The sequence below is a fragment of the Podarcis cretensis genome (assembly GCF_951804945.1).
Source record: "Podarcis cretensis genome assembly, chromosome: 5".
Lineage (NCBI taxonomy): Eukaryota > Metazoa > Chordata > Lepidosauria > Squamata > Lacertidae > Podarcis > Podarcis cretensis.
Window position 1 is genome coordinate 56,160,014 of NC_137174.1, and position 25,150 is coordinate 56,185,163.

Genomic DNA, 25,150 nt, shown 5'->3' on the forward strand with positions numbered 1-25,150 from the left:
TCCTTCTTTAGTGGCAATCAACCAATCGCTGAGCATGAGTAAAACCACTTTCAAAGTCATCCCAAAGGCAAATAAACCCTCTTCATGAGTTCACTGAGGCGTATGTAGGTGGGCGGAATGAAATTGCACCCACACCATACATTTAAAGCACTTTTACACTACTTTAACAGTCATAGTTTCTGCAAGGAATAATGGGAACTGTGATTTACCCCCTCACAGAGTTATAATTCCCAGCACCCGGAGCAAAGTACAGTTCCCAGGATGATTTTGGCAGGGGGAGGCATATGATTTAAATGCTCCTTACCTCCAGAAGTTCAGCAGATGATAGCAGATATGTGCCCACAGGTATAATAAGTACAAAGGGTTCTGTGGTCCTACAGGACCACTGCTTCAAATATACTTGAACGTGCAACAACAGACCTTGTCCCTTCATAAACTACTTTGCTCCCATTTCTTGCCCGTTCAGCACTCCTCTTTTTATTATACCCTTCAGCAGAACATATGTTCCACCTTCCTGGTCTTTTTTTCCTCCTGAGCTAAACAAGTCATTGTAGTTTATTAGGGGGAAAGTAACCACTATAATTCAGAAATCTGAATGTTCCTACCTTTTAGTGCCAGAGGGGGTGGCAAACGCTAAACATAATTGCAAGCTAAAATAAAAGATTTATGTTGTTGTTATTTTGCCCTTCTTCTTGTAGGAGTTTGGGGTAGTGTACAACACTGTTAAAATGCAACAATGTAAAAATGTTATTTAAAAACCTCAAAAAGCTATGTGTCTGAAAACAGGAATCTAGTTGAACAAAAAACACCACCGATACGGCTGGATCCAAAGGACAGTCATATCCCGAAAGTGCAAGCAAACAAATATAGAATGTTTTTACAGGAATATTTTTAATTTTGAGGCCTGGAAACATTTGAAGAATACTGTAAAGCTGTGAACTACTGTAAATCTGAGCAGGGGGAGATAAACACTGGCTAAATATTCCTGAGCTGCCACTAGATGACACTGTTGCTTCACCGACTAAAGCAGTTTTTTTAAAAACAAGTTTCTACCTTTCTTCTACTTATTAGACACCTTTCCAGAACTTCAATGAAATAATTGTGAATTTAGGATTTTAAACATTATAACATCCTGGATAGATTACTTCAGAGCGTTTTATGAGGTGGGGGAGAGGTCAAAGAACACAATAACTGTGCCAAATGCCTTTCTCTTGTGAGAGGAATCGGTTTATCTTAAAAAACAAACAAAAACTAAACTTCTAACTGGCTGAGCACTTTCCAGTCTTTATAAATCACACATATTCTCAACAAATAGAAAAAGGCCTATGAAGTGGTCCAGGAGGGACTGTATGAAAGTGTGCAAACTGCACATCTTAAGCTGCTTCTTAGCCTAGCATTGGCTGAGGAGGTAGAAAGGGCCTGAGTGGGACCACTATAGCAAAGTAGCCAACGGGGGCCAGGAATATGTTAACCTTTGCTCTTTCTCTTTGCCTTCATGTAGCAATGTTATGGCCGCTGTAACAAAGAAAAACAAGCGGGATGGAACAGAAGTCACAGAGAGACGTAAGTGAAACCTTTTCTAGAAATAGATGGTTCTTTAAGTTGATTCCCACAGACATTGCAGAGGTAAAAGTTAGCATGCAATCATTTCACCCTTCAATATCTACGTGGTTCAATGGTCTTCTGACATCATTATATCATTTTTAAAAAGGCTTATACATAATGTGAAGGTCCTTACTGCCTCAGTATTGGGACGGAGGAGTCATCTCAGGGTAACACTTCAAAGAAAAAAGTTTATGTGAATTGGCCCCATGGTTGGGACCAAGTGGAACCTCCCGATTATTTCCCAAATGGAAGTTTTGATATAATAAGCCAACCTTGCAAACCAGGTTAATAGCCGCTTAATACTATATGCCATTTCAGAAGTATTATATTGCCATTTTCAGAGATGGTTTCGGCTAAATATTTCACAGGGTCTCAGGCAATTATCCCTGCTGTATACATCCTTTGAAAAGTTATCTCTCACTATGCCTTCATAAGTATCTCACCTGTAAAAAATCGAGTCCTTCTCAGAATTTCCAAAATGGTTTCCATGGGCCAGAAATGAATATTCAAAACAACTTTCAAAAGGAATTTGTTGGTTTGAATTCAAGACTCAAATTCAGCTTAGCAATTTTGAAAAAAAGAGAAGTAGTCGTGGCCACTTACTTATCGCCCCCAAACAGGGATAAAAGTGAGCACAGATTTGCATTAAAATTGCCTATGTATAGATGTGATTTTAGAAATAATGCTGTGATTTGAAGGGAAATGCAACTGATCTCACCACAGTGGGAAATAGTGTGATCAGGTGACCTGTGTACCTGCTCAATTTGCTATCCAGATGCTAATGATTGAGGAGCAGCATCAAAGTTCCTCTGTAAATGAGGACAACCTATCCCATGGATTTATACTTCTCTTCTCTCTCTCTTTTTTTACAGTTATTACAGAAACTGTTACCACCAGACTGACATCTCTTCCCCCAAGTAAGTGGTTGCTATACAGAATTCAGTATATCTGTTTCTGCATGCATGCATCTCAGTTTGCTTTGTTTGTGCTTCTTTGTCAGAAGCCCCTCAAGTTTTTGTGCCACTGAGCTTATAGATCAAAGCATAACAAAAGCACCACCCTACTTACGGTTGCTTTTCTGAAGTTGCCCAAGTTACAGGAAAGACATGGATTAAAAATAGCAAGAGACTTTGTACAGTCTCTCTGTGCATGAGAGTTCACTAGGCCCATAGGCTTGGCTCAGAAGAATATATGGAACAAAATCCAGTTAGATCATATTATTTCTGAGCCAAGGAACATTGCCAGTAGAGGGTTGTTGTTTCTAAATATCAATTGGTCCCATTCTCCCATGGCTTTTGTATGACCTCGGCCCGCATTGTCCGTGATGATGTAACTTCCCTTCACACTATCAGCCTGGAAAAACCTGGGTGGGATGGGATGTGTTGACTAAAACAGCTGTTTGAGTTTGATATTGAGCACCTTTGCTGAGTAACTTTTGGCCAGCCACACCATCTGTGGTGTGGTTTCTTTACCAGAGTAATTGTAAGGAGTGCTAAGCAGTGATAATAGCTCTTGATCGTACAACTCTTCTGACTAGGGTTCTAGCCTTCCCTTTCTCACTGAAATGTAATTCTCATTTCAGCTAAGTAAATTTAAAGTGGTCTGTTTTCTAGCACTGAAGCTGTGTTGCAAGTATGACACATGTGAGTGTAGGCAGGGAGACCCACCTAGTCAGTTCAAAATTGACCATGTGGCAGCCCTATTCTTGAGAGGAATTAATCCAGTCCACTTTTCCTCAACCTCGTACTCTAGTTGTTTTGAACCAGTGCTTTTCTTCTGGGGGGACGCAGGGGTACGCATACCCCTAAACATTTTGTGAATCTTTGTACTTTTGTCCGTTTACTATATTTATTTCCCCAGATTTGAACTATAAAATGGTGATTTTCTTGAGTCAAAATGAGAGTACCCCCTAAACATTTTTTTTTACAAAAAAAGCACTGTTTTGAACTATAGTTCCCATCAGCCCCAGCATGTTTGAGGAAGGCTACTCTAGTCTTACGTTATTTTTGTGAAATTGATCATCATCATTCTATTATTAAATGCTGCCCACCTGACTCTGTTGCTCCAGCCATTCTGGGCAGCTTCCAGCAAAATATTAAAACTCAAGAAAGCATCAAACATGAAAATCTTCCCTGTACAGGGCTGCCTTCAGATGTCTTCTAAAAATCATGTGGTTGTTTGACACCATACATGTGAGGCATGCTCATGTTGTATATGGCCCCACCGAAAGGCCCCTATATTATTCCGCAGTACTCTTTTCCTGCCTTTTCCCACCCACAGAATCTCATGTTGTGTTTACTTTGACAGAAGGAGGCAGTACCAGCAGCCTCAAATCAACGGCTTATAGTGGAGGAGGTGGAGTGGAGAAAAGGACATACACCCACGGCAGCAGTTATGTGACAGCCAGTAAGTGGTTCTCAGACTGAAGGGAAAGGGAAACAACATAAACGAGGAACATAAAAAGGTGTGGGGAGAAAGGGCAGAAGCTTACAATTCAAAAGCGACAAGTGCTGTGTGTATGTGTGGGAGAAGCATTCCTCCTCTCAGCTTTTGTGGAACTACAAGAGGCGGGAAAGAGTCCTTGCCCAGAGATGCCCTTTAAAATCTGGAAGCAGGATCGTTTTTGTGGTAAATGGTGGGAGTTTATACAACTGGTGGTTTTTTCTTCTTCCAGGAAATATCATCACACAATTATATTTCCTTGCAATCTCCTGTGGTTCTCTGTCTTTACTTGGCGCTTCTTCTTGGGCTCAGCACATGGGGGTACAGAGGAATAAACAGCTGCAAATAAACATTAGTTTATTGTATAAAGTTATTTGGTTTGCCTTAGAATAGCCTTTCTGCAGAGAACATGGAAGGCATCCATTTAGACACCCAAGGAACTGCCCACCCGCTGCCCACTGGAGAACTCCAAACAGGCTGTGTGGGTGTGCCTTGATATTTTCTTCTGATGAGGCCGACAGCACTGCCATATTTGAGGGGGCATGGGCAAAGAGACCATTAGGGACCCTCACCTTGGCTATGCCCTTCTCTCCCAACATGCCACCTGGGCTGCTTGTCCTGCCTTCTCCCCCAGTGCTCTGCCAATCTTGTTGCTTTGCTATCTTCTCACCCACCTCCACCGCCCTGGTCACTGCTCTCTTTCCCCTTTCCAGCAGGAAGAAACCCCATTTTCCTTACCAAAAAGGCTCCAGCAATAGCCACCACCTCCATTTCCCATGAGTTCCTCTTTTTCCTGCAGGCACTCTGGGGGAAATGAATGTGGTGGCTGTTGCTGGAGCCTCAGCAAGCTCTTCACTGCAGAGGGCACCCTCTGCCATCATTGCTGGCAGTCATTTGAAGACCGCTGGATTGTAGGGCCCTGGAGCCCCAAAGTCCAGCCCCAACAGAACCACTGGAAGGTAGCCTAGACAGGACAGACCTCACACAACTTCATGAAACTTTATAAAACCTTCCAGGTGTAAAGCTCTCCACAGGCCACACACTCATTTCCTAGAAGGAGAAGTAACGCCCCTAGTTAATTAACATGGAACACATTAGCGTGTTTTCTTGTAACGGTCCTGATTGAAATGGCTTTTTGCAATTTCCCTAGATCCTTTAGGAATCCATATTGAAAGTATGATGCTCACAGCCACATTAAAAGAGCCAGAGCAGTTTGAGTTAATAAACTCTTGATGTTTCTGTGTCTTAAGTCTGTGTGTTCCAAGTCAGCATAAAAATTGGAGAGCAGGGCAGAGGAGGGAAGCAAAGGCTTCTTCACAAAAGTTCATTGTTCTTCAAACAGTTTAATGGGGAAGCCACTGAATGACACCAGATCCAGAAGTACAAGCAAATGTATGAGAACAACCCTCTTCCTGGGATTACAAAGGGTACATTCTCTCTTCATAATTTGGAGCATGGCATTCACCCAGTATTCACATGACTGCATCATGTTAGATCACAGCTATCCCTCTGCTTTTGGAGATCTCATGAAAATCCAAGGGCAGAAATATATGCAGTGACCAGGACTTTTGACAAACCACATTTTAACCACACTATTCCAAGTAGGATTTGGGTGGCGTTTGATTTAGTTTGCATTTAAAGGCAAACCTACCTAACTCACAGTTCCTGAAACAATATGCAAACCAAGACACACTCATCCTTCAAAATCCACACTTCAACAAACTTTGCAATGTGTAGCAAACCACACAGGCTTTATGTGAAACTGAAATACTCCATAAAGCCCCTATATGAGACCCCAAATGTCATTGACTTCTAAAGGCTATGGCTTGTATTCAGCGTAACTCTAAGTAATCATCCCAGCAGAAGGATTTATGCTTGTGCCCTGGGATTCCCCCTCTCTCTCCTCACACACTCCCCGCACACCCACACCCACACCCAAATCTGCTCTGGAGGGTTAAGGGAACCCCGCAGAAAAGATTCAGGGTGTCTGTGGGAAGAGGAGCAGGGTACAGGCCTGTTGTGCGAGTGTAAACCCTTGAGCTGACGGGGTTGTTATTTAGTGCTATATTGGATGAAAGCCTATTGCTGGCTGAATGGAAGATGTAGAGGGGTTTACGACCATGTGTACAAACCAACCTGCTATACAAAGGTTAAACGTTTGCTGGGTCCACTTTTGTCTCTGGCTCAGCCCACCCTGGTATTGTTTCCCTCCTTCCCAAAAGTTGGCCAATAGCAAATGTGACCCTCAAGCTGAAAAAGCTTCCTTTTCTAAGTAATAAATATTAAATTAAAGACCGGACTGTCATTTCCATCACAGTCTGGTCGATTGTACATACATTTTAGGAGGTTTTGTTTCATCTGTAGGTGGAAATGCTAGAACGAATACCTCCTCTTCCTCCTACAAGCAAGCCATCACTCCTTCTTCTACTCTTACCAAATCACCAGGCTCAACCTTTGAACGAAAAACCTATTCCACTCGCCATGCAGCATATGAAGGTATCATAGTCTCAACGAAACTAAGGGGTGCACAGATTATGTTGGCTAATCATTCAACTATCCTAGAAGCCTGTTTCATTTGCACAAACTCTGGCTTACAGGGACCTCACAAATGTGCTCATTCCTTCAGAGAAGCTCGTACCCACTCTGACCTTTCCTGGTCCAAGCTGACCCTATTTATTTATTTATTTATTTATTTATTTATTTATTTATGGTGGCTGACCCAAATTTTGATTTTTTGCTTAATAAGGTCTGTAACCATATTACAAGCCTTGGCTACAGATGGTGTTTGAGGAGGAGAGACCTTAACTACAATCCCAGATTCAAATTACACACTAAGCCAAACTTTCGGTTTAGCTGCAGTGCTGTGCTTAAAGGACCAGAGAGAAGCAAAGTGGGTGTAAGCTCCTCTGTGGGATCCAACACAATTACGTGGTCTCGGGACACCATGGTTTGGCTTACCGTGTCATGTGAACCTGGCCAGTGTATACTTGCCCTTTACAGTACTTCTGCTACTTTTGACCCTTTTGTTATTCCAATGAGTCACACCCCATTGTCATATCAATTCAGGATCCTTTTAGCTTTTTTGGAGTATAGCACTGTAATCCATTGGCTAACATAACACTTTCGTCAGCAGTGATAATCCTCTCTCTGCACTTTGCCAAGATCATTTCCTGACTTCTCATGCAGGCTAATCAATAGATCTTCCACATATGTCCTTGGGACACCTTTTAATTCCAGAGAAAATTACAGGATACTCAAAAACCACAATGCTGATACGTTATACTATTGAAATCCCCCTTTCCATATAACACATGCAGTTAAATTTTAATATGAAATCTTCTTGTTTTTTCCCTGCAGGGAGCTCCAGCGCAAATTCCTCTCCAGAGTTTCCAAGAAAAGATTTTGGTACATTTCTGTTATTAATACTATGAAGGCCAACTTGAGGGCAGGTGCATATTAAATGCCTTATGGTCAGGGAGTTCAAAATGTTGAAAAATCCCTATAGTCTTGCACTAGAATGAATTATGGAAATGACTCAGATTTGAGTATATTTCTTAGCTGTCATGTTTCCATCTGGTGCAAAGCTTTGCATTTAGAAAGAAATGGAATCTTTCTAATAGTTCTGGCTTTAGTAGATAAGAAGCTGAAATGCATGTGTCTAATATTTGGGGATAATATGCAAGTGCCTGATCTACAAAAGTAACGGGCAGCACAATCATACCCCTTTCCCACTCCATCTCTGTTATGTCAGTGTGAATACCCAAGTCCCAGGAAGCTGAAAGCAAGCCCATGAGCCAGTTACCACTGTACTGCCAGTGCTTCCCATTCCTGGCAGAACTGCTGCAATACAGGACTTTTACAGATCAGGCCCTAGGAATCTGGGTGGCATCAGAGGGGATAAAGAATTAGGGTTAGGGTTAGAATCTCATTCCCCTGTCACTGGAAGCATAAATCATTCTTCCAGTGTTTTCTAAGGATGTGTACACATACTATACCTTTAAAGCAGGTTATTCAAAGAACCTTCTTTCCCCCAAAGAATTCTGGATTTTCGCCAACCTTTTTATCTTCATCACAGTTTTTCAAAATAAAATTCAAACAATTGCATTTTCCTTGGTTTTCACAGGTTCCTCTGCTACCAGGGGGCGAAGCCAAACTCGTGGTAAGATATAATATACCGTACACTTTGCAGAGATCCAAAGAGTTAATTTTAGCATGCCCAAGAGTGTGTGGGCATGCTAAGTGGTTTTTTGTTTGTTTGTTTTGAAAGCTTTTTTCTTTAAGGCCAAGTCACACAAGTTTTTTAAAAAGTGGTTTGCTATGATGAGGCATGGCAGGTTGCTACTGTGGAAAGCAACACTTTGAAATGTCAGCACATATTATGTAAAAGGAAAATTGGGCTGGTGGGAGGTCTAGGAATGTAAGCAGAGTGCAGTTTTATAAAAGTTGCTGTCACCATTGCATTATAATAATAAACTCATAAAAATGATTAGACAAGCCATGGTATAGGATAAATTAGTATTCTATTCCTATCAAACTTTGCTGCATGTGGTCTAAATACTGACAGAACATACCAAATGCCAAGCTAACAACCAGCAGCAATGAACCTTCTTCATGCCAAAGGTGTGTACAGGGTATCCAGTTACCATTACCTCTCCCTTCACAATAAGCCTCTTCTTTCATTTTGTCTTGTACAGAGAGTGAAATTCGAGTGAGGCTGCAGAGTGCTTCTCCATCAACCAGGTGTAAGTGCTTGAGCTATTTTTTGTGGACTTGAACAAAGGGTAGCTGAATCTCCGTGATTAATAATCCAGTAGTTGTAGTGATGAACTCTTCCTTTGACCATTCGGTAGCCCTTTTTTCCATGATGCCATCTGATATTTTCCTAATATCTGTTAGCCGGAAACTGTATAGGGGATGCCAAAAATACACGAGGAGCAAGGATCACTATAATCCAATAAAGAAATTACTTGTGGCCTCAAGGGAAGAAGAGGCGTCCTTGATGTTGAGGTGGAGCAGCCAGAACAGAGACAAGGATTGCATACACACTATATCTTTGAAGCACGTTTGAAACATGTTCTCCCGTCACCCCCTGAATTCTAGGCACTGTGGTTTGTTAAGGGTTGCTGGGAATTGTAGCTCTACAAGGGGTAAACTACAGTGTCCAGAAGTCTTTGAGGGAAAGAATATGCTTCAAAGATATAGTGTGTGTGTAGCTTTGGTCTGCACCATTCAGCTCTATCCATCTTCAGATGCATTTTTAAGACCCAAACATATAAAGCATACAATTTTCTACCAATATCATGCTTTTAATTTTCTACCTACATTGTCAAGTTTTGAGCTTAAGTCGCCAATATCTCTCTTCTCTTTTAGGGACAGAATTGGATGATGTCAAACGACTACTTCGGGGAAGTCGGTCAGCTAGTGCTAGCCCAACTCGGTCCCCATCAAGCACACTCCCGATACCTAAAAAAGCTGTTGTGGAAACCAAAATGGTGACAGAGAGCAGCCAATCAGGTATCTCATTGCTGGACCCCAGGAATTCCAGTATATTTCTAATCTATCAAATCACAGAATAAGGTGGAGAGGGTGGCAGGGGCTGCAAATGGTTGTATTCTTTTCAGGCCAACAGTGCAAGGATCACAGGATTGTTCAAGGGATTGTTCCTAATATCCAAAAAGTGGAGTGAAGTGGCTTCAGTCCTTTATTTCTTGGCAATGATTGAGTGGCACCATTGCATGACTCTTTTTTTTAGTTTCATCAAAAGTAGTTTCACACTAGGTATGGGGAACCTATGGCCCTCCAGGTGTTGCTGGGCTCCAATTCCCACCAGCCCCAACCACCATGGCCAATGATCACAGGTGATAGGAGCTGTAGTTCATAGGTTTCCCACCCCTGTTCTAGACTAAATACCAGGTCAGAGGTGTTAGTTAAAAGCTAGAAGGTCAGGACTCAGGAGTGACTCCTGACAAATAGGAAGCAACTGCAGCAAGCAAATATGCTCAATGTGAGGAGGGCAAGGAAAGAATTTGAATCGAACAAGGGATCTCTGCTGATGTCCAATTCCATGGCGACTGAAAACTCTGCTAGGGATCAACATCGGTTTATGATATTTTAGAACAGGGATGAGAAACCTGTATCCCTCCAGATGTTGCTGGACTACAGCTTCCATTATCCTTGCCTATTGGCCATGCTGGCTGGGGCTGGAGTTGCAGTCCAACAACATCTGGAGAGCCACAGGTTAGCCATGCCTGCTTTAAAACCATTTTGAAGCACATATTCATGCTTTTCTCTATAACTCTGAAGACTATATAAACTTGTTTTTTTAAAAAAGGAAAAAACCAAAAACAGATTAGACCAAGTTTCATATTTTATGGTGCTGTTTAGGTGAGAGGAACAGAAAAAGAAACCACATTGCCTAAGGATCATGCATTGTATATAAAGAAATATGGTTTTTAATGTTGCTTGTTGATTTTTCTTCCAGTGTCCGGGACATACGACACGACCATCTTGAATGCGGCACTCCCACCATACATGTGGTCCTCCACCCTGCCTGCAGGGTCGTCTCTCGGTGGCTACCACAACAACATGACTCAAAGCTCCTCTTTGATGAACACGGCAGCACATTCTACTGGATCAGGTACATGTTCACAGCATCGGCCATAGCAATTCTGCAGACAAGCTCCGAGATAACCTTTTCTGAAAACCATGAGGTGGCCAGTTGTGGTTACTCAATACCAGAAGTCTTAAAGACCATGAAGGAAGCATGCAGTGTGGATATTCTGCACCATCATTGCTTTCCTACATTTTCATTGCCACTCCTCAGTTGGTTTCAGAACTTGCCTTCACCGTACGGGTATAAGTGCTAACCATATTGGAAGTTGGGAAGGAATTGCCCCTTCTGGCCAAATTGCCTGAGTGACTGTTGGAATTTGAGGACAATATATCAGATCAGGGTGGGATGTGTGCCCTCTAATGAACTCATTCACTTCAGACATATACGGTATATTATTCAGTGGAATGTTAAATTTAGTAAAGCAAATTTAGATGGCTCTAAAGTACAGTACAACCAAGTACCAGTAAAAGAAGAGTTGTGAAGCAGCCAGCTAAACAACAGCTTGCAAGATTAGGGTAGACGTCTGCAAAGGGCGAAGCGCAGTGGTTTTAGGCTAGGGATGGGAAACTTATGTCCCTCCAGATGTTGTTGGACTCCAGCTCCCATAAGCCCCAGGCAATATGGTCAGTGGTCACTGATGGCAGGAGTGGTCCAGATACAACATCTGGATGGTCACAGTTTACCCATCCGCCATGTTTTAGAGACTTCTTTCAGTGTATGGAATTCAAATGGAAAAGTTTAAAGTTTACTGCTCATTCTGCTACAGGACAAGTGATTTGTGTCACCTCCCAGATATGTTGGAATCTTTCTGACCTCGCCTACATAGTCAACAGTCTCTTCCTTTTTTCCCCACCTTCCCCCACAGTGTTTGGCGTCCCAAACAACTTGGCTCCCAGTTCCCCAGCTCTGCATGCTGGTCTCAGCAGTTCTTCCACAGGTGTGTTTTTTCCCTCCCTCCTTGATCCCACCTGTCAAGATGCGCGGCCATGGGGAGAGGGATATGCAAAGGGGTTGGTCTCCAGTTCTTCATGCCAGTGGCATCTGCACACCTGGACTAGTTTGTGGGATTCGTTTAAAGCTCCCGCTCTGTAAACAGACATGCCTGTTTGAGGGATGGCTTAGAACTCCTGCAGCAGAGGATTAAAAAAAAGTATTTATTGAAGATAATAAAAAATACATAAAATAAATACAAGTGAAATGAGCAACACAAATGTTGCAGTGTGTCCCTGAGCCTGGGTGCCAGTCAGAGGGATGTCCTTACCTGTAACCCAAGCCAGAAGGTCTTCAGGTTTGGCACCCAGGCTTGCATAGCAATTGCTTGCTTTGCAGGTCTCTCAGAACCTAGAAATCAGCAAGGAAGATTTCCACGCCCTTCCTCTAAACTTTGAATTGTAAAGAGAACTTTCAAGCTATTTCCCAAAGTTAAAAGTTTATTCCTGCATAATATGTTACAGAGATTTCTGCACTTCTGAGAGGACAATTAGAAATGAATATGAAACATGACAGACTAGCTCAGTTTATTAGGTGCAGTGTAGGGGAAGTCTTCAATTTTTGTGCATGGTTAATTTCAGACCATTCTTACCTGTGGTGAGTCACTATGGCTGTTTACTAAAAAAAAAAAAAAAAAGCAAACTTGCACCTCACCCCAGGATATTTTTATTTGCAGTATTTGGTGTTCAGAACAACCTGGCTCCAAGCACACTTGGTGTTGCCAATACTGCAACCACAACTGCAGGTAAGGTAACAGAACATTATGAAAATACCTAGTTTATGAGCCATTTGGGTGGCATACATGTACTTGAGAAATTCAGCTCCACGTGGAATATTTTTAAAACCTTATTTCTGTGCATGCTGGCCATGGATTAGCCTCAGAAAGGCCTTTGTAGTCAGTTTGATGTTGTGCATATTCACTAACTTCAGTTGTGTCTGGATGCTCCGAGTGAGGCACTGGGCTATAAACCTGGCCCCAGCATTTGGCAATGTGAAATAAACACCTCAGGCGGTAGATTACTATAGGCATCAGTGACAGCCCCTTGATTGTTCTTCCTGATACCCGCCTCCACTTTGTCATGCAACGGTAAATTAATCAATGCAGAGTCTTCTTCATAAACAGAATAAAACTTTACTGAAGAAAATAAACTTGTTCAGAAACAGCATAGTTAAAGATCATACACAGAGTGCTCATAGCAGCTATCTTAGTCTTCAGAAAGGCACAGATCTTAGTTATGGATTAACTGGAGCCCTGGAGCCACTCTGTCTGCAACAACACACTCACATACTGAGCAGGGACTGACTCAGAAGACAGACTGAGGCCCAGAGAGATGGCTGGTTACATTTATAGGGAACCCAAGATGAGTCATGTATCACAGTGACGTGGCAGTTTACTGCTAACAGTTACAGCTAGCAGGCTTGAAATGTTTGTGTAGTCTTCGTAGGCCGTGCCTAGGCCTTGCCTGCTTCTGCTCTCAAGAACCTTTGTCTCATGACACACTCCACTTTGTTGGAGGACAGAGCTGTGTATGCCACACAGCCTGATGCTTCAGATGCAGTGAAAGAAGTTGTCCCATTTCTACTGTGGAAGCAAGATTCAGCTGCCCCCCTGGCTGGCTTCTGTACATGGAGTAGAGAAGGGGTGCTTTCTGGTCCTTCATCTCACACAGCAAAATGCTGTAGGCTGGCCCTAGCCATAGACAGTGAAAGAACACATGCTGTGGATACAGAAAGCCGCAGCATCTCTAGGAAGGACTTTCCTGCCTGAAGTCCCAGAGAGCAACTCCTAGTCTGTGCAGAAGACAATACCAGGCTACAGAGACTAAGAGTCTGACTGAGTACAAAGCAACTCCTTAATGCGTCAGATATTGATGAAACAATCACTTATACCCATATGCTAATCACAGTGCAACATATACACATACTTGGGAGTACATACCGGTATCTATAGGATTGCACTGCCAAGCACCCTTTTGTCATTAGGGGTTTGTGAGAGTAGGGCATGCTAAAACCAGGGACCAAGCAGGTTACTTGGGAACCATGCTTGAACCCATGCTGAGTACCATGAGCCCGAACAGCTAAATAGGATTGGTAGAGATGGGACAGCAGACCCTGTACCTAAGTACTGCCAAGTTATCACAATAATACTCCACCTGCCTTACAGGGTTGTTATAAGGGTTGTTTGAATAATTGTATTGAAACACTTTGAACTTTAATAAAATGAAATAAAATATTATTTATTAGTAACTTGCATCTCTCTGCAGAGAAATACCTTTTCCTCTGCTTATTACTAAAAAAATAAATAAATGGTGGTGGTGGGGAAGCAGATGTCTAGATCTCTTTCTTTGGCTTCTACAAACTGTGAACTGAAGTTTTCTCTTCTCCTTTATTAGCAACAGCATATGGAGCAAAGAAGAATACAACCCAGAGCTATGGCGTGACTAGCACTGGTGTGTCCACCTCATCTACAACTGGTGAGTCTTCATTTTCATTTTGCATTATATGGAAAACCAGGCTCTATATAACTGATGGAATGGTACCTTTTCTGCAATCCATAGTATACACATGTCTGCCATGGAATGGGGAGGTGGGGTTGTGTCACTAGTGATGTCATAGGCACTACTGAGGACATGCTAGTGGCAATTTTTTCATGTATAGAAATGTTTGCTGGATGCAGGCGATTAGAAGGGACTTGGGCCTCATACAGACTGACCACCCCCCGCAAACACAGACTGACCACCCCCCGCAAACACACAACAATATAAAAATACATTATATTAGGGACAATTCCTTGCAAAAATCGCATACCAAAAAAAGCCTATTAGGATAAATTTGCACTAAAATGCTGACAATTTTTTTTTTTTTAAAAAATAAGAATTACAAACTGATGTAGAAATGTTGGGAACTAAACTGAACTCCAGATTTCACAGGACTGAAATTCCCATCAGCCCCTACGAATGTGTGTTGTTATCCAGATTGTCCACTAGATGCAGCTGCTGCATTTTGAAAACAAGAATAAAGGCCTAGTGCACTAAAGCACTTGGAGAACAGACTAATCTTCTCCCTAGTGCCTGTTTTGCAGCCATTTTTCTCAAAGGGGAGCTGACTTGGATTTACATCATGAAGTCTAATTGCAAAACTGATATCATTGTCCCTAATTTAAAATTTATGCCAGACGGTCTTCACAGAAACATTTCTTCATAGTTTTGTTGGATAAATCAAAGGCAGCAGTTGCTTGCATGGCAATTCCATGAACCCATTATCACTAAAAAAAGAACATACTTAATCAAGACAGCAGCAAACCCTGCTGTCACCCATATGGGATTTATTCCCTGTTCTCACCCATATAGACTTTTTCCACCCTGTGCTTTTGCGGATGTTGGTACTTTTGGTGCCTTTGCTAGCATTGCCAAGGGTGTCAAAGCACATAATGCAATAAGACATTTACAAGTCTAGATACTGAAATTGACATTATGCAGTCCAAATACTGAAAATGACATTTTGATAGTCCAAATATTTAAATTTACATTTGAGCCTACAGCAGAAAGGGCCAAAAGACCCTAGCAGAAAAATATTTTGATACATCCTTTTTGGATAGGATGTTCACCTTTTTTTCTTTCTAGCATGTTCCAGTGCCTTTAACAACTATGGCAGGAATTCAATAGATGGAGCTTTCCCCTGTTATATATGTACTGAAAGTGTTAGCAAAAGTGTCTTTCTACCCAGCATAAATTTGTAACCCAATCTGCATTTTGTCTGAATCCAACATTTGTGGAATTTTAAATAACTGTCTGAAAATGGGCAAAGCAATCCTCTACTGCAGTTACACTGGGGCCAGGGATAAGCTGCCACTACACCGCAGCAGAACAACTTCCGTATCCAACACGTGCTCAGTCCAGTATAGAAAGAGAAAGCACTTGGGAATAAAAAATGTAAATGCCTCAGAAATGCATCCTTGGCAACACCAGCATTGCCCACCAATCCCAGGGCATGTCAGATGCTATGCACTCACACCAGCCAGAGAACAGAGGGGGGCATTCCATGCCAGCTGATCTGATGGCATGGCCATAGTGCAGTGATGCCACAGTGCCTCCAGCACATGAGTTCAGCAGCACAAGGAGCAGCATACTGCTCCCAAGAAAACTTGGGTTCCCCTGCAAGATGGGATCTATGCATATGTACAGTCCTCCTGGCAATCACCAGACCAACCTTTTGCCTGTGGAGCCACTCCGCCAGCACGTCTGAGTCCTTCTCTTGGCATTTATGCCATGCTTGTGGTGTATCTGGCATGCCACCCGCTTAGCATGGTCTGCCACCAAACTCTGTAGTCTGGCATCCGACAGATCTTCACTAAAAAATTGTCCCCTAAATATGGAAATCCAAATGTTCAGGTCCCCAAAATATATGATGAAGCTGGAACAGGGAAATGGCAGATTCCTGCCAACAGCTTGGATATTCATAGGGCTATTGTGCAATAGTTGCATGCTTTCATTTACTTTTACCTTTTTCAATGCCATCCAGCTGCTACTACCACAGGCTCTCAGAATGATGACATCCTGCGCAAGGACTGCAAGTTCCTGCTCCTAGAGAAAGAGAACGTGGCTCCCAAGAAAGATGTGGAGCTGCTGATCATGACCAAGGACAGTGGAAAAGTTTTCAGTGCTTCCGGCACGGGGCTCAGTGGAGGTTTGTTTCCTGCCTCGTTCTCATGTGTCACACCCATTGGCGACTTTAGACTTAACTCAGACATTACTTTGGTGGGGTAGAAGCTGCCTTCCTATGGTCTAGTTTTATACTACTCTAGTAAGGTCTAAATGGGGAGACAGCATAATTCCTTCCCATGCTATTGTTAACTGACTCCCAGCTCCCATGTTGTTTGTTTGTTTATCAAGAATCATACACCACTGAATATTCAAAAACTATAAGTAGTTTATTTAAAACTCTTGTGGTAACATATGAACTGGTCCTACAATGCATGTATGCAAGGTATTTTTCAGGGGTTGGTTGTGCTACATCTCATTAGGTATCCAGTGACCAGCATGTGGTGGCTCTTAGTTCAGCTATCTGTGCTGCCATTGAGAGCATCTGTGGGAGCAGTGCAAGTTGCATCTGCCAAAAGGTTCTCCCAGTCACTTCTGGTTTGCTTCTAAAGCCCCTGATCTGAAGTGTGGAGAGCTCGTTTCCAGTCCCTGTGACACAATCAGTCACTATGTGGTTATCCTGGGAGTAGTGGAGTCATATTTTTGGTGGACAGTGTAATCACCCCATAATAACTAAGTCAACATGAATGAGGAAGAAGATTGTCTCAAAGGTACTGGAACTTGGTCAGTTCAGACATACCAGGTGTGATATCTACTTTGAGATACTGCTAAATGTGTTTTGTTTGGGCCGTTTACAGGCTGTTATTCAGAAGACACCCTAAAGAAAGACAAGCAGGGCTTCTCTTCCTCTTATGCCGGAGATTCCTATCTGAAATCAGAAACAAATGGTAAACCTCTGATTCTCTGCCTTGAAGTGGGAATAATATTTTTCCAACATAGCTATAGAAATAAATGTGTGCACTTGTGTACACTAACATACATGAAAATTGTGTAGGTGGCTATTGTACCATGGAATCGCGTGTTGAGAACTGAGTGTAATTTGTGGCTTAGGTAAAGGTAAAGGTACCCCTGCCCATACGGGCCAGTCTTGACAGACTCTGGGGTTGTGCGCCCATCTCACTCAAGAGGCCTGGGGCCAGCGCTGTCCGGAGACACTTCCGGGTCACGTGGCCAGCGTGACATCGCTGCTGTGGCGAGCCAGAGCTGCACACGGAAACGCCGTTTACCTTCCCGCTAGTAAGCGGTCCCTATTTATCTACTTGCACCCGGGGGTGCTTTCGAACTGCTAGGTTGGCAGGCGCTGGGACCGAACGACGGGAGCGCACCCCGCCACAGGGATTCGAACCGCCGACCTTTCGATCGGCAAGCCCTAGGCACTGAGGCTTTTACCCACAGCGCCACCTGCGTCCCCAATTTGTGGCTTACTAGTACCTAGGGACGCAGGTGGCGCTGTGGGTTAAAGCCTCAGCGCCTAGGGCTTGCCGATCGAAAGGTCGGCGGTTCGAATCCCTGCGGCGGGGTGCGCTCCCGCTGCTCGGTCCCAGCGCCTGCCAACCTAGCAGTTCGAAAGCACCTCCGGGTGCAAGTAGATAAATAGGGACCGCTTACCGGTGGGAAGGTAAACGGCGTTTCCGTGTGCGGCTCTGGCTCGCCAGAGCAGCGATGCCACGCTGGCCACGTGACCCGGAAGTGTCTCCGGACAGCGCTGGCCCCTGGCCTCTTAAGTGAGATGGGCGCACAACCCCAGAGTCTTTCAAGACTGGCCCGTACGGGCAGGGGTACCTTTACCTTTAGCACCTATACATGATAAAACTGTGTTTTCCCCTCTATACACATGTGCTAGAAAGTGCCATGTGCAGGAAATAATTGAGGTGTTGCTATAGTCATTCTGGAGGTGACAGAAGTGCTTTAGGGTGAGTTGGGGTTTTTTGGGGAAAACGTTTTCTTTAAAGGTACCTTTCTTGTGGTTGTGCATGGGTGTTTGCAACTGTTGCTTTCTATTTTTGCAGATGCTTCTGCACCATTATTTTTAGGGTTTCTTGTCCTTTTTCATTAAAAAAAAAATTCCAATGTGGGTTGCAGAAACCTGTCTAATATTTACCACCCTTAACGATGAAAATTGTGGCCCTATTCTCTGATCAGTGAAGCCACACTGCAACTGTTTTCTCATGATCCTTGTTTGGATTGGCAGCTGTTGCCCTGACTTGAATTTCATTTAGAAATAGTGTGGCTGCATGTAGGAAGACAATTTAGCATTTGTTCTTGTGTTTCTAACAGGAGGACTAAGATCTATTTCAACAAAGGACAAAGCTACTTATGCAGGTGAGTGTGTCTGCCTTAGAAGGGAAGGTTTTATAGTAATTATAGCTTTAAAATGTCACTAGGTAAAATGCAGCCCCACTAACAGCTGATATGCAGAGGCACAACAGAGCTGCAGCCCAAAGCTCAAATGTTCCTTAACATGCCAACTAAAGTCAATGACACTCCAGTAGAAATGTTCCAGTCCACTGGGGATTGCAACTTGCAATCACAACCCACCAGGGAGTTCTCCTGTCTATGCCTCACAAGCGAACAGAAGCTGCACAAGAGCTCACTTAGTGTTTTCATGTACTTTTACTGAGTCCCGAATATCAATCCCAGATGTCTCCCTTACTTCAGTTGCTAGAGAGTTTCCCCAGAGGAAGTGTAACACTATTTGAAATCTTTTGTCAAGCTTTAAAATCTTTCTTACTCCCATTGATTTTGGCAGAGACTTAAACTGGGGACTTCTGGTTCATTGCTTGTGATTTTAATCACTTCATGACACAAACCCTCACCAAGTTTGGGATGTTACATTTAAAGAAAGATAAATATAATGGCTGTGTTCAGACATCATGATGAACCATAACTGATCCATGGTGGGAATGAGCAGTAGCCTCACACTACTTGGTGTGCCCTTTCCCTTTCATAGTTACAAGGAGAAGTTTGGAAGCATTTGCTTCCATATTTTAAAAACAACCACAGTGTGACACATTGTTCAAGCCCCACAAACGATGGTTAATCCTAACTATGGCTTGTTTGAAAGAAGCCATCTTCACACTACTGCAGTTTTGAAGCTGTCTTGTTTCAGAAACCCATAGTTAAGTTTAGGAGGTAGCTAAATGTGATTAATTAAAGCTGTACTAGGGGAGAAAGGGAGGGGGCTCGGCTCATCCCAGTCATTATATCAACCATGGTTTATCATGATTCCCAAATGAAGCCTTTATGGAGAGAACTTTAAAGAATATATGTGTGTGTGTGTGTGTGTGTGTGTGTTGGAAAGTGCTATGCAATTCCTATGTGATGAAGGCCAATTTATAAATTTGGTTAATAATCATTAAATTTGGTTAATTTGGTTAATAATCATTAAATGGAAGGCAGTAAGTAAAAGAATCTTGACAAACATTTGTGTGGGACACCTTGGAACATTTTCCAGCCTACACCTTTGTGGACTCACACTCTCTTGTCTAACCTGCTTTTACTGTTATGTCTCTTCTCACTATAGAAATCCGAGGTGATGATGGATGTGGTGGAGCAGGAGCTGCTCCAGCCTGGTGCCCCTGTGCCTCCTGTTGCAGCTGGTGGAAGTGGCTCTTAGGCTTGCTGCTAGCCTGGCTGCTTCTCCTTGGTCTACTCTTTGGGCTTATTGCTCTGGGTAAGTTATTACAAGTGAACAGAAGAAGTGATGGGTTGCAGCTAAGGAAGGGGAGACCAACAGGATCAGGCTAAAGGCAATCTAATCCAGCATCCTGTAGTCACAGTGGCCAACCAGGTGCCTATGGGAAGTCTGCAAGAAGTCTGTACCAATTACTACTGAGCAATCAAAACAAACATGGGGAGGAAAGTTAAGCCATTGATTATGATGAGAGCATGGTCTTAAATTATTTAGGACTGGGTTGAAGGGATCTAGGCAAAGTTCTCTGTGAAGAACCTGGGAAGCCCAAGTACCATTCTGTTTTCCTCCCCATGAGCAATGCAGGAAGGATGCCTTCACTGAAAAGGAACAATTCAACTTAATTACATATTTTCACTTCGGTTAGAGAACTGACCAATCTGAGTTGATTGGCCAGTCATATGATGATATAGAATTTCCTAGGTAAAATGCTCTGGGTATGTATAACTAACATGGGGCTTGAACCCACATCCCTGAGATTAAGAGACTCATGCTCTACCTGCTGATATATATATATATATATCACACATACATCCTCTGAGAATCTACTGTTCACTCCTTTGGAAGAAGCTCTCTATCAGAATTGTTAAATTTCCCACAATTCAAGAAGGTTTTCTGTTGCACTCTCCCCACCCCAGGCATTTTATATTCAGTAAGTTCCCCACATTCATAACTATTTGTGATTATTATGGTATTGGGGCAGTCACACAAAACCTCACTTTCAATACTGTTTGTGTCTGCAAAAATGTGGGGGCAGTCACATTGCTTCACTTACAGTTAGTGCATATCCCAAACTTCCTGGTGAAACCCTATAACTTTTTCTATCACAAATGGTCTGGGTTTTGTTTGGGTTTTTTTGGTCAGTTTTTGTTGTTCTATAGTTCCTCTGGATAGTGCTAATATAGTAGCATTGGGGACACTTCACAGTGCAAGTAAAAGCAGAATAAATCCACCAGTAATGTACCATTTCTGAATCAAGAACTTGTTGAAGAATACACCTGCGATAAAACAGCAGTCTGGAGGACCCCTAAGTTTCATCTCAGTTCTGGAAAAGCAGAATGGAGGCACGGAGTGGGGACTAAAGTTGTATTCACACGTGCAAATAGTAAAACCAATGATCATCTGATTCTTTGTTTTAACCTCTTTCAGCGGAAGAAGTGAAGAAGCTGAGATCCCGGGTGGATATCCTTGAATCCCAAGCCAGCCGCTGGCAGGTTCAACCCAACACAGTTGAAAATGTACATGCTGTGCATTCTGAGAGATATAAAGCAGTACAGGGTGATATTAATGACGATCAGTTGTGGTTTTTAATGAAGAAGAGGCTGGATGTGGAGCGAAGCAAAGGTGAGGAGCCCACAAAATTCCACAAAGATACGAAAAGAAGCAACGTATTTGCCAGAAAATGTGTAGTGTTCTTTAGCTACACTCCTAAATTTCCTATAACACAATTAAACTGGAGGGAGAGAATGGAGCATAATTGAATTATGTGGACTTTGAGGTCAGTCCAAACCAATCTGTATATTTGTATAAAGCAAAAGACTAAACTAAACTAAAATTAAAGACTAACACTTTTTTCTGGTCTAAGTTTTAATGAATGGAGTGCAATTCCAGAGGTTATCTGAAATAATGCCATACCCAGATGTCCAGAGGGTGGAGCATTCATTCCTTTCCTCCAGTACTGAGGATCCTTATATTTGAGAAAGCTGCTGTATCAAGCGACATGATACTGGGAAAATTAGGAGCAAATTAGGCTTCCATTGGCTCCAGGATGCCATGTTTACTCCCTGGCTTTAAACCTTCTAAGAGATTTCAAACTGGATGACACTATGCAGCCTAATTTTGTGATAATGGGCAAGTAGTCTAAAGAAGATCCATAGCCAACTGAAAGGGTTCCAGGACAAAATGCATCTGGTTTCCTAACTGCACATACATTCCACTTAATTGCACTGCCTTTCTGTCATGATATTAAGCCAGAAGTAGTTTTGGGTCATTTGCACAACAGAAATATGACTAGCATTTTGTTTCCTTTGCAGGTTATTTTCAAGGAGAACCAGGACAGAAAGGTACCCGTGTGCTGCATCTCTGTTTTGATATATACTGTATTAGGGATCTCTCTTAGTTTCAGTAATGCGTGTCATAGAAATTAACAAGTGTTTAGGATGGGTTTCGCCTCCCCCGATAATTATGATTCTCAACCCAGAATGGGGTTCTATGAGAAAGTTGAAGTGCTACCTTTCTTGTGATTCTCCAGGGGAAGCCATGATAGATAAACCACTTTCAAGCCAGTTTCAAACTGGTTTAAATGGATTGCATACAACACTACATAAGCAATGTTCTACTTGTGCAATGGAGCGTCCCCTTCCCTTCCTCTCCCTGTGCTCCTCACAAAATCTACTCCAGAGAATCCCCCAACCTTGAGCAGATTTTGAGGGTGCTCATTTTTAAGGGGCTGCAGGGGAGAGGGGAGAATGGGAAAGTTTTGTTGCGCTAGGGGAAGTCTGCAGCATGAGATGAATGGCAGCATTAGACACAAGCCAATTTGTTTAAAATTTAGATAATTCACAGCAAAAAAATATTCCAAAGAAATACAGAGAAAGGTGTAAGGAGTAAACTGGTTCAGCTGAGCTGAAGAGCTGATTGACCTAGAGATGGCTTTGACACTGCCTTTTATGATCTCCCAGAACTACCCCCATGTGTGACAGTAATTAGAGAGATGTTGATAAAATGAGCAAAGCCTTATTTTGATCTGACAACTGATGCATTTCTGTCCCTTTTGTTCTGTCTTAGGCGATATGGGCACCCCAGGTGAGTTTACGATTCTCAGTTCCTATGTGCTATGACAACTTATTTGGAGTAACTGTTCTTTGTGTGTGAGCATGTGTAAACCTGTACAGGTGCTCTAATTATGCCATCATTATGTGAAATGGGGGCGGGAATCAATAGTCTAAATGCTGAATTGTTTAGCGTCTGATATTAAGCAACAATTGTTGTTAAGGAATTGGGCACACCTGCCTAACAATTGTGGTACTATCTGAGATGTAAAGAGTTCAGAAATTCTTATATTATTGGAGTGCTAGTTATATATAAGTGCACTGAAAAAGAGAAGAGAAATTTGGATTTTGCAGGTAGGGTGCTTAAAATTAGTGGGGAGGAGAATAGCAGCTGTTACCACAGAACGCCTTGTTCATTTTCTCTGCTTCCCACTGTGATCAATTGCTGCAACTTGATCTGTTTTGTCAAGTCTGAACATCACAAGCACAATGAGAGGTACCTTAAAGTTGACTTGCAGCAATTTGCAGTAAGGCACTTAGATTGCCTTTGTATTAGATGATACTCATTGGAAGATGAGATGGAAAAAAAGAGCAATTACTGACAGATTCCTTCACTAAGGACAGATTGGTCTCTGCAGGGGAGTAGGCAGAACTGTAGAACTCAAATACTGAAAATTTAATATATGATACTAGACTTCATTTTAAATCAAATCTGGGAGTGGTTTGCCATAGTAGAACTCAGTGTTTGATCCCCACATTCTTATTTTTTTAAACTTGCCCTTAAACTGATGCTGTTTCAGACCAACTCTTCTGGTTATTGCCACAGTTCATTGAAAATGTTAAATTTGAAGCAACAATCAAAACTTGAATTCAGATATTAATGCTGATTTCATTTCAGCTTCTCTACATTTCCTTGCATGTCACAAAGTAGCAGTGCATAGCTCTTTTTAATATCATTTGTTTCGTTTTCTAAAAAGAAAAATAATGTCGTTTTAACAGGTATTCCTGGCATCCCTGGGCGTGAAGGGCCAAAAGGACAGAAAGGCAGCATGGGTAAGCAGATCAAAGAATAATGAGCAATTTGAGTCAGAGAGCAAGCCAGAATGCAGGGCCAGAAACGCTAGATCTCAGGTAGACCTTGTTGCTCAAGCAAAGCTTCAACTGTGACAGGAAGCCCTCTTATACATCCAGCCCAGGAGGAGCCAATGGCCAAGTCAGTCTGGAAGGTTCTTTCCCGAGAAGTCAGTGACACCGCTTGCCTTATTAGGTAGCATCCAGCAGTTCCTGATATTTTCCTGAGAAGCCGCAGAGAAATGGCTCAGCACATGGGGCAGCAGGCAGCTGCTACTGACACAGGGGAATTTTTTAGCTCAACTGAGTAGAATGTGGCATATGTTGGGACCTGGATTCTAAGGTACTGGTTCTCCTCAGGTGAAACCGGCATGGAGGGTCCCATGGGACAAAGAGGGCGAGAGGGACCTCCTGGACCTCGTGGAGAGCCTGGTGCACCTGGATTTGGACAGAAAGGTGACAGAGGTGAACAATACTTTTGTGTCTTGCTTTCCCACCTACCATTGTTGATCACTTCTATGAATATTACAAAATTATTGTGGGAAGGGAGGCCCTCTTAATAGATGTTTTTTCTTATGACAGTGGCTTTCAAACTTCTACTTTCAAGCTACACTTGCTACTTCAGCTTGTCTACCAAAGAATGTCTGACAGGAAATCCTGTGCATTATAAAGGATGTGATATTTGACAATGACTAGGACTTTTGGAGCTCTGTTGCCCCACACCAACCCCAAAACACACTTGACACCCCTGTGTCTACTATATATTGCTGGGGAAGTTCAGTAGTAATGGTCAAGTTGCCTTTCAGGGGAACTTACCCAGATAAAATTCCTAGGAACCCCATAGTTTGAAAAACACTGCCTTAATATTGTGCATGGGTATGACAATAACTGTGACATAAGCTATGCTTGGATAGTTTCAACAGTTGCATAAAATGGCAGCAATACTGTTATGGAAAAGGCAGTAACAGTCTGGTATTTTTCCAAATGACATAAATGTAAGAAAGGTTGGGCTGAGAGATGAGTTTGTTTCCCAGTAATTGTTGTACTTTAATTACTCATTAATCAGCGATACAAACAGGGCTGGGGATCCCAACTGCATGCCCCTCAGATGCCAAGTAAATGGGACTATCAGCCCTTAGTCATTCATATGAATAATGGGATACAATGAAACTACAATGGGAGTTTGTTTTGTGGCAGGGAAAACAATACCTTATCTGTGTCCATAGAACTCTAGTTCCTCCTGAATGTGTCTCTCTGCTTATGGTGTTGAGGGGTGAGGTGACGAAAGAGAGGCTTGGAAAATACTACTCAGCTGCTGTCCCCCAAACGCTACCTAACTGTAACCTTATATTCTGAATGGGGTCAT

General features: G+C 42.6%; 1 protein-coding gene across 2 annotated transcripts in view; it reads left to right on the forward strand.

Annotated features, from left to right (window-relative positions):
• The window catches only part of COL17A1 (collagen type XVII alpha 1 chain), a 59,673-nt gene that overhangs the window by 6,620 nt on the left and 27,903 nt on the right, over positions 1–25,150 (forward strand). Inside the window, exons 2-22 of one of the 2 annotated variants that reach the window (XM_079976040.1) lie at positions 1,502–1,563; positions 2,478–2,522; positions 3,913–4,011; positions 6,412–6,543; positions 7,405–7,452; positions 8,171–8,206; positions 8,742–8,789; positions 9,418–9,561; positions 10,529–10,684; positions 11,526–11,597; positions 12,327–12,395; positions 14,044–14,124; positions 16,172–16,336; positions 17,049–17,138; positions 18,529–18,573; positions 19,775–19,924; positions 21,092–21,286; positions 21,976–22,005; positions 22,730–22,747; positions 23,713–23,766; positions 24,145–24,249. In XM_079976040.1, the coding sequence (XP_079832166.1) occupies positions 1,509–1,563; positions 2,478–2,522; positions 3,913–4,011; positions 6,412–6,543; positions 7,405–7,452; positions 8,171–8,206; positions 8,742–8,789; positions 9,418–9,561; positions 10,529–10,684; positions 11,526–11,597; positions 12,327–12,395; positions 14,044–14,124; positions 16,172–16,336; positions 17,049–17,138; positions 18,529–18,573; positions 19,775–19,924; positions 21,092–21,286; positions 21,976–22,005; positions 22,730–22,747; positions 23,713–23,766; positions 24,145–24,249 (1,837 nt within the window). In that variant the 5' untranslated portion in view covers positions 1,502–1,508. The remainder of the gene's footprint in view (positions 1–1,501; positions 1,564–2,477; positions 2,523–3,912; positions 4,012–6,411; positions 6,544–7,404; positions 7,453–8,170; positions 8,207–8,741; positions 8,790–9,417; positions 9,562–10,528; positions 10,685–11,525; positions 11,598–12,326; positions 12,396–14,043; positions 14,125–16,171; positions 16,337–17,048; positions 17,139–18,528; positions 18,574–19,774; positions 19,925–21,091; positions 21,287–21,975; positions 22,006–22,729; positions 22,748–23,712; positions 23,767–24,144; positions 24,250–25,150) is intronic. The other variant, XM_079976041.1, reaches the window with a different exon arrangement.